This window comes from Coenobita brevimanus, chromosome 108 (assembly GCF_032717465.1).
Source record: "Coenobita brevimanus isolate Jiangsu-jjx chromosome 108, ASM3271746v2, whole genome shotgun sequence".
NCBI classification, from domain to species: Eukaryota; Metazoa; Arthropoda; class Malacostraca; order Decapoda; family Coenobitidae; genus Coenobita; species Coenobita brevimanus.
Genome location: NC_137061.1, coordinates 1450516 through 1460515, shown reverse-complemented (window position 1 = coordinate 1460515; position 10000 = coordinate 1450516). Strand labels below are relative to the sequence as shown.

The 10000-nt window shown below is 43.7% G+C and overlaps 1 protein-coding gene across 1 annotated transcript in view; it reads left to right on the top strand.

Annotated features, from left to right (window-relative positions):
- The window catches only part of sprt (PDZ domain-containing protein sprite), a 136857-nt gene that overhangs the window by 109841 nt on the left and 17016 nt on the right, over positions 1–10000 (top strand). Inside the window, exon 4 of the mRNA XM_080285742.1 lies at positions 581–649. Coding sequence (XP_080141868.1) covers positions 581–649 — 69 coding nt within the window. The remainder of the gene's footprint in view (positions 1–580; positions 650–10000) is intronic.

Below are 10000 nucleotides of genomic sequence, written 5' to 3'. Positions count from 1 at the left end.
ATTTAACGCGTTAGCTATGAAGACGATTTATTTGTCACTCCTGCTAACTTCAGACGATTTTTCTCAGCACAGGACATCATATCGAGGTGTGAATATTGATAGTTTGTTGTTCTTTTATTTTTCAACCCAAACCCTGATACAGAGTTGTTGGGAAGTTAATGATTGATGAATGAATAATTAGGTGACTGAATAATCAGGTATGTTCGTACTGATCATTATATTATTAAACTGTAAGCTACCCCCCTCTCTCTCTCTCTCTCTCTCTCTCTCTCTCTCTCAAGTATACAGATATATGAATGCAATACGAAGGTAAATCTTGAAGTAGTAGGTAATTAGGCCATTTACACCTTAATTTGACCGGGATTTTCGTCTTTATCAGCATCACGTAGCTGTGTGGCAGAAGACAGGGCTATGATTCAGCCTCCTTCCATAGCACTTCTTCGTGACTAGCATCATATTCTAGTGTCACCCCAGAGATTCAAGATGGAGAGATGGCAATTTTAGGCCAAGTTTGAGCAAAAGGAGTATAGATGAGCAAGACTTGACTAGGGAAACTAACTCTTCTCCTTCTTCCTTACAGTCTACCCTGGTGCCGTCAGGAGGGGGGATGCGGCCAAGAGTCAACAAATTACAGACACTGGAGGCCAAGGTAGGTGTTATGTGGTGTTATGTTCTGTGTTATGTGGTGTTATGTTCTGTTATGTGGTGTTACGTTATGTGGTGTTATTCCGTTGTGATGTCTATGGTGTTATGTTTTGTGTTATGTGGTGTTCTGTAGTGTTATGTAGTGTTATGTGGTGTTCTTCTATATTCCGCCCCCCCCCCTTCCTATTGAGTCCACCTGCTTGCAAAGTCTCACAAATATAAATAATGTACTATGAACTTTAGCCACAAAATAACACACACACACACACACACACACACACACACACACACACACACACACACACACACACACACACACACACACACAAATTCCCTACCAAGATTTATTGCGTGTAAATGTGAGACGCGAGGGAGTTATAAAAAACGAGAAATGGATGTCACAGAAAACGAGGATGGACTCAAAGAAAACGAGATCCACACCATTCTCTCTCTCTCTCTCTCTCTTCCTAAGTTCCTCTGCCTTACTTCCTCCATTTTCTCACTCCCCCTCTCTTTCTTTTCTCCACGCCATCTCCTTTCCTCGCTTCCACTCTTTTCCCTCCATCTTCCTATCTCTCTACTCTGTTCCTTCCACCTCCACCTCTTCCACACTCTCTTCCTTCTCGATCCACTGTCTATCTCCGCTCTCCATTCTCCTTTCTTCCTTTCCATTTTTTCCCTCCATACTCTTCCTTCCTCTTTCCATCCATCACGCCACACACCACCTTCCATTCCTTCCATCTCTTTTCTCTTTCCCAGTTTCTTCCTTCAGTCATTCCCTGCCTCCTATCATTCCCTCATTCCTTCCTTCCATTCTCCTCCTTCCATCCCTTTCCTTCTTCCTTCCCTCCATACTCTTCCTCCTTCCCTCCCTCCATCCTCTCCCTTCTTCCTTCCCTCCCTCGCCACACCCCTCCCTCTATTTCTCACGCTACTTTCTATTAAATTATGTCTGTGTGTGAGAGAGGATGGTCTTCTCATGCCTATCTCATCCATCCTACTTTCTCCTTTGATTCACTTCCCCATTTTCCCTGCCTCTTTTTCCTCTCCCTTCAATTTTCCCATTTATATTTCTTTCCCTGCATCCTTCCTCCTCCATTTCCTTGAAGATTTTTTTGAGGAGTTATATATATATATATTTTTTTTTTTCCTCTTCCCATGTATTCTTGTTTTTGTTTTTCTTGTTATTTTTCTCATATCAATTTTTTCATCTTGTTTTTGTATTTCTTGTGGCCTTTTGTTCTCTGTCTTTTTTATATTCTGTAATTTTGTTTTATGTAATTCAGCTCAAATATTTCTTCATCGTTCCCTCTCATATTTTGTCTGTTTCTTTTCTCGTATATTCTTGTAATTTTATCTATTGTTGTTATTATTATTATTATTATTATTATTATCATCATTATTATTATTATTATTATTATTATTATTATTATTTTATTCCTGCTGTCATTTCCTTTCATTCTCCTTCATGATTATTCCCTCTCATTTTCTTCTCTGCCTCTATCTCGTATTTATTTCTTCCCTCATTTCTCCTGCCCTCTCGATTTCCACTCTTCTCCCCTCTTTCGCTCTTCTGTCTTTCCCTCTGTCCTCTCCCTCAAACTTCTTCCTCCCTCTTCTCTTTTTTCCTCCTCCTTCCTCTCCCTCTTTTCCTCCCTCTCCTCCATTTCTCCCTCTTCTTTCTTTCCCTTCTCCTTTGTTTTCCTCTCCTTCCTTCTTTTCTTCCTCCTCCTCCTCCTCGCCTTTCCTCTTTCATCCTTCGCTCTTCTTTCCTTTTCTGCCATTCTCCTCTCCTCCCATCTCCTCTTTGTTCTTCTGTTCTCTCTTTCCCATTTCTCCTTTCTTTCACTCCCTCTCCCCTTCCCTTCCTTCTCTTCCCCTTCCCTTCCTTCTCTTCCCCTTCCCTTCCTTTTCTTCCCCTTCCCTTCCTTCTCTTCCCCTCCCCTCCCCTCCCCTCCCCATTCCTCAGTATACAACACTAACATATTGCCCTCATTTTCCTACCCATACAATACTCCCCTCTCATTAGCCCTCTCTCCCTCCTCTCTCTCTCTCTCTCTCTCTCTCTCTCTCTCTCTCTCTCTCTCTCTCTCTCTCTCTCTCTCTCCCTCCCCCCCTCCATTTATCCATCCATATCTCCATATCTCCCTCTTTTTTCGTTTCTCTCTCTCTCTTTTTTTTTTTTAACCCTGTCTCTAACCTTCATTTCATTTCCATCTCTCTCCCTTCCTCAGTCCATTTTTCACTCCTATTTCTTCTCTCCATTCCTTTATCAATCCTTCCCTACCCCTTTTCCCCCCCTCTTCCTCAAACCTCCTTCCCTAACCTCCATTTCTTCCCCATGCCCTCGTCCCCTCTCTCCCATCCTTCGCCCATCTTTCCTTTTTGACTTCTCTCCATTCCTTTATCAGTCCTTCCCTCTCCCTTTTCCCCCTCTTCCTCAACCCCCCCTCCCTCCCCACCACAACCCCCTCTCATATGCTCCCCTTTCCCCCTATGCTGATACAACAAAGGAATTTAAATCATGGCCTAAAACCCACTGACAGTTTACCCCATTCTCACTTTCCATCTCCTCTTTACCTTGCATACAAAGGGTGAAAGTGAAGACAAATTAATTGCTAGCGTCAATTGGGAAAGGTAGTAGTAGTAGTAGTAGTAGTAGTAGTAGTAGCAGTAGCAGTGGTAGTAGTAGCAGTAGCAGTGGTAGTAGTAACAGTAGCAGTGGTAGTAGTAGTAGTAGTTGTTGTAGTAGTAGTAGTAGCAGTAGTAGGTGAAATGTGAACCCGGTGGAATACAGGCTGCAATTACCTTCCCCCTGCCGCTCATCATCTTCCTTTTGGGGGATAGGGAAATTGTAAAGGGACGTGTGTATAACTTTTTCCCCTTCCTCCCGACTCTCTCCACACCCACCTCTTCCCCCGACACACTTATAAGCACGTTCCATAAGCCACGACCTCGACTGAGACGATACAATACCAGGCAGGGCAGGGCAGGGGAGGAAAGGTCGAGTTAGCAGGGAAGTGTTGGGTTTTTGTACATGAACAGTGAGTGATATTGTTCCACGCGGCTCTTTGTCAGTTCATTTCGCCTTGCTTCCTGAAATTACGCTCTTTAGGCGAACGTAGCGAGGGGAAAGTCGGAAGTGTTTTGCTGACTGGCTGGCTGGTGTGGGGCAGGATGGGAAGAAGATGGGGAGTTGCGCCTATTTACTTGAGAGAGGCATTTTATATCCTGTTATTGTTATCACTAGAGGGGTGAGGAGAGGAGAAGAGCGAGGATGAGATGGAGGGTTGAGGTGGAGAGGTGTAGGAGAAAGGGGAGGGAGGGGGGGGAAGTTGGGTAGAGGTGACCGAGGATGAGATGAAGGGTTGAGGTGGAGAGGTATAAGAGATAGAGGAGGAGGAAGGGGGAGAGTTGGAGAGAGGGTAGCCTGTTGACGGAGGGAAGGGTGACATGGAGGCGTTTTGTTTTCTGCCACCCCTTCAGGGATTAAAGCGTCAGCCTATAGATAGATAGATAGATAGATAGATAGATAGACGGATGAATAAATACGTAGATGGATAGATAGATGAAAAGATAGGTAGATAATCTCTCTTCTTTCCCTTTCTCTTCTTCCTCCTCCTCCTCCTCCTCCTCCCGTCTCTCCCACACTTCTCTTGCTTCCTGTTTACTCTGACGTCACTTCCGGATACTTGATGTTACCTCCTTTCCCCACGACTGGAGAGAGAGAGAGAGAGAGAGAGAGAATTATTTTGGCAGGCATATTATACTCCTCTCTCTCTCTCTCTCTCTCTCTCTCTCTCTCTCTCTCTCTCTCTCTCTCTCTCTCTCTCACCACATCCTCCTCCTCCTCTGCCTCAGATCCTTTTAAGATATCTTGCTTAGGTATTAAGTTTCTCTCTCTCTCTCTCTCTCTCTCTCTCTCTCTCTCTCTCTTTCAGCAGTGAGATGACATAAAGACGTGAGATAAAATCAACATAGATATTGTGACATGAGGTAGGATGAGATGAGGGAAGGTATAATGAGGTAAGAGAAGGTGAAATGACATGGTCCTTGATTCTATTTGGTGAGGAAGTGATGCGTGAGATGACATGAGATGCAGAGAGGTGAACTGAGTGTCTGTGAGGTGAGGGAATGTTAGAAGAGGTGAAATGAAGTGAGGAAAGGTGAAATGAAATGAGGGCAGGTGGAATTTTGTGAAGTGAGGGAGTGATAGATGAGGTGAAATGTAGTGAAATGAGATAAGAGAAGGTGGAATGAGAGGAAATGAGTAAAGGAAGGTTAAGTGAGTCGAGATGATTAAGGGAAGATAATACGACGAGGTGAGTCAAGGTAAAGGGAGCTGAAGTGATCCGAGATGAGATGAGCCGTCTCAGGTAACACTTCCTCGGCCCTTCACCTGATAGGGTCACTCACCTCGTTGGTAACACTGCTTATTACCGTTCTCATTAAACCCTTCAAGTGTATTATTTTTTCAAGTTATTTTTCATCATCATTATTCAGATTTACTATAGCTGTGATGCAGGAGAGGGCCGCCTTCATGTGGTGGCACTGGTATTACTTGGTGGTGGAGTTACCTGGCTACACAAACATCCCTCAGTCCCCTCCCTACTGGTCCTCAGGGAAAAGGCATTTGATCCTATGCATAGAGTCGGACGCATTAAACAAAAAAATAAATAAATAAATAAAAGTCCATAATGTCAGAACGGTTGTTGATGTGTCTATGTAAGTTTTAATGAGTAAAAAAAAAAAAAAATATTCGATAGGTGACTTCAATGCAGGAGTAGGTAGTGAGAGGATGAAAGGGGTGTTTGGTATATTGAAAGCACCAGGAGTGAATGTATAAGAAAACCTTGGTGAATAGATGGATAGATAGACAGACAGATAGATAGATAGATAGATAGATAGACAGATAGTAGACACAGACAGATAGATATAGATAGATATACTGGGAGGGAGTAGACTGTTGTAAATAAGTTCTTTTTTGCACTAAATGATACACAGTTCTGGATGATATTGTTGTAACTGTGACCCGAGGACCATGTAAGCGTGAACCTGGTGGTCTACAGGCTGAACGTACTATTCTGCAGTCCACCATCCGCATTTCGGGGGATAGGCAGGGAGTTGAGGGACGTTTGTTTAATCGTGTAACAAAGACATCAAGTTTTTATCTGTGCCACCACGTGAAGGCGCCTCCCTCCTGCAGCACACAGACGGGTGGAAAGAAGAATGGAAAAATTGAATGGTGGAACAGAAGGAAATGATTGTGTTTGTGGATGAGTGACTGATGGGAGAGGTGTGATACGTGATGTGGTGTGTGATGAGTAGAATGGGTAGTGTGTTGTGTGGTGGTGTGATGTGTGGTGTGGTGTGTACTTTGAGGTAATGTCATGTGGTGTGGTGTGGTGTGGTGTGATATCTTGTGCTGTGGTATGGTGTGCTGTGCTTTGATGTGCTGCTGTGTGGTGTGGTGTGGTGTGATGTTATGTGGTGTGGTACAATTTCTTCCTATGTTGTGAGGGTGTGGTGTTGTAGCAGTAGTTATATGGTGGTAGTAGTAGCCGTTGTGATGGTAGTTAGTTTTGTTGTGGTGATTGTAATGGTAGCAAAGGGGTATGGTGCATCTGGTAGTTGTGGTGGTGGTGATGGTGGTGGTGGTGGTGTGGTAGTTGTGGTGGTGGTAATAATGATGTGGTAGTTGTGGTGGTTTTAGCTTTCCTTCTGCAGCTGTAGAAGAGTGCGTGTTGCGGCTAAAGATTTTTACGGTTGGATATGAGAGAGAGAGAGAGAGAGAGAGAGAGAGAGAGAGAGAGAGAGAGAGAGAGAGAATCATTGTAGTGAAGTGGTAAAGATGAAGGTGATGGATGATAGCAGAAATTCCACACAGGTAACTTTCTCCTATTAAAAAAAAAAAATAGTGCTTGCACATGGTTCGCAGTTTTGTGGTTGTGGTAAATAAGGTCGCTGTTGTATCGTTGATTAGTACACCTGCATGCAGTTGACCTGATTTCCCCAACACTGTCACAGAAATAGAAAAAAAATTACGTATCTTCCTTAGCCTGAGAGAATGAATCCTTAAAAAATAATAATAATAATAATAATCTACCAAGAGACGTGTTAGTGCAGTTAACCCTTTAAATCTAGCGACTTTTTTTTTCATTATATCCCTACCATCATCTCAAGACGATTTTATTCAGTTTACAGTAGGCATAGATCTGGAGGGGTTTGGTGAAGCATCATAAATCCCTTCAAGTTCGGAACACGTTTTTAAAGTTGAAAAAAAGTCTCTTAGTAATAATTAGTAAATAAAATAGGTGTTACACAGATTCAAGATGTTAAGCCTGATTATATGTTTCGCTAGTTTACGTACAAAATTGAGTAGATAATTGATTGTATTCAAGTGAGCGTCTTTGTGGTCAGATCATCCTCTTAGTGAAGGGGTTAATGAAGGCTGTATCTAATCCCTCCTCCAGTTTGAAGTCTTAGGTAAACATAGAGGTTAATTTAAGCTGTATACAACCCATCTAGCTTTAAGTGATGCTGGAGAGAGACGCCTTCACGCGATGGCACTGATATGACCAGACGGCTTTACTGCCCAGTCAGGCAAACGTCCCTCAACTCCCTCTCTATCCCCTGAAAGGAGGGTAGTGGATTGCTGGGGAGGGGCAGCATCAGCCTGCAGTCCACTGGGTTCACATTTCAGGTGTACCAAGGCTGCAACAACAAGAATAACAGCAACAGCAAATACCACTACTACTACTACTACTACTACTACAACAACTCTATTACTACTTCAAAGTCGCCCAAGCTTAAAAAAATCGTCAGGGGACAGGAAGACATGGATAAAGTTGGCGTTTTCGGTCTGAAGGGGCTAATTTCGCAAGGAATGGAAGACGGTAGCGGACGCGGTGCCACACGTACCCCGTAAACAATAACAGCGTTGCCACATCTCCCCCGGGGCTCGTCCATCACCTGCACGGGAAATGTCGACCTGCGGTTACTTTTCTTCATTAGGGGGGACCTGCCTTGTTTTTTTCTTATTAGCCTTATTTACGAGCCCAGAGTGATAATTTTCTCTTTCGTACGATCTTGGTTAAGTTTCTCTGCAGATGAATTGGGGTTCAATTTCCTTATATCTGTAGTTTTGAAGGAGTGTATTATGTAGTCTGTTTATTTAGTCATTTGGGGCTGGATTATAGTTTCTTATAGTTTTTTTTATCATTTTTGTTTTTGAGCGTAGTGGTGGCTTTTCTCTTGCATATTATCTTGCCTACTTTATCTTTTCTCAGAGTTTTTATTTTTTTAAGTATGGGCCTACCTTTTTTTTTTTTTTTTTTTTTGATCTAACGCTCTTTTAATATATCATACTAGTTCGTTAATTTCAGTATTCAGATAGTGCTTACTACATGAACACTGTTAACATGAATATATAGGAAAAGAATTGCCGTCACATTTTCAAGAATAATAGATGAACAAGAGTGCTTTCTCTTTAAGTGAGTTTATGACCGTTCACCAACTTTTCCTCTTTCCTGTTCCCATTTTTGAGGCCTCTACTCCGTGTTTTGGCGGGAAAAATGACGATAATAATAAATTTCTTGATGATGATGATGACCTTAATACAATCCAGCCATCACATACTTTCCATCAGTCGAACAGCCGCCGCGTACCTCCTGTGAAGAGCGAGAAACAAAATGGACACCAATTTTCGCCATATTTACGAACTGGATGATGTATTGAGCGTCCGCCAAGCACAATTTCCACGACGGATAACCTGCCAGAAGAATTGTTTATTTGGTTAGAATTACCAGGTTGCGGGGTGGCGAATTGTGACGAACAGCCGTGGGAAGTTCGCTCGCCACCGTGTGAGTAGGAAGGGCCGAATCCTCCAACCCCATGTTTACAGTCTGAGGGAATTACCGGCGTGATGGTCTTCTCGGCTTGTATATCTTCGGGGGTGGTAAAATGGCGTTGCATAGCCTGCCCTGTTTTTCTTTTATTATTTATAAGTTTTGGGAATGGGAAGACGATGCAGTGTCTGTGGCTGAAGTAGAAGGAGCCCAGTTTAGGTTAGGATTATTTTGTGCTTTGTAAATGGACTGTTTGTAAAATCTTGTGAGTGAGGGAGGGAAAGGTGATTAGTAGGGGAAGAAGTGGAAGGAGAAACAGGAAATGGCATGAGTGATGGGAAAGGTAGGAAGAGAGAGAGAGAGAGGGAGAGAGAGAGTGCAAGAAGGAGAGGTGGAGAAAGGGGACAAGAAGGAAGTGTGAAGGAAAGTGAGAAATAGGGAGGAGAAAAGGAAGAGAATAGGAAGCAAGGGTGGGTAAGGAAGGTAAGAGAAAGAAGGAGGAAAGATACAACAGAGGGTAGGGGGGAAGGATGGAGAGGAAAGGGGCGAGAAGGAAGGAAGGACGAGAAGGAAAGACAGAGGATTGGAATGATGGATGAAGGGGGCGCGGAGTGAGAGAGGGGAGAGAGGTAGAAGAAAGAGAAAGGCAGGAAGAAAAGGATGGTGAGGGAAAGATAGAGAGGGGACAGGAGTGGAGGAAAGGGATAGGGGAGGAAGGAGGGGTTGGAGGAAGGGAGAGAAAGGAAGGATGGAGGAAAGGGAAAGGGGAGGAAAGAGGGATGGAAGAAAGAGAAAGGGGAGGAAAGAGGGGTGAAGGAAAGGGAAAGGGGAGGAAGGAGGGGTGAAGGAAAGGGAAAGGGGAGGAAGGAGGGGTGAAGGAAAGGGAGAGGGCAGGAAGGAAGAGGGTGAGGTCAGAGAGGGAGACACCGCAGCTTCCTGGCCCTGTTTCCTCCGACCCCACCCTAGGAGAGAGAGAGAGAGAGAGAGAGAGAGAGAGAGAGTGTTATCCATAACCGATGAGACTGTGACTGGGCTTAGTGGTGTGTGTGTGTGTGTGTGTGTGTGTGTGTGTGTGTGTGTGTGTGTGTGTGTGTGTGTGTGTGTGGTAGAGGCATACGAGTGATGGGGTGATAGTTGGGAGGGCAGCGAAATGGCAAGGGACAGGGTGTCGTGGAGGCGATTTCTCTGTGGCCACCCCTTACAGAATTAAGGCGTCTGGCTATAGATAAATAGATAAAAGGTATGTTTGCCATATGCTTGAGCTAAAAAAAAGCACAGGGTCCACAAGATTTTAGTATATGTGTCGAAAACTGGATATTTTCTTATCAAAACCCCATAAGGATTACGAAGGACGAGGAAATGTAGAGCCAGACTATCCATTTGGCATCCTTAGTGAATTATCTCCCATCTCTTGTAGTTAATAGTCACTCTCGACACTGTAAAAACTAGGACCACAAATCATTCTATTTATCTATCTGTCTATCTATTTATTGCCAGACGCCTTAATC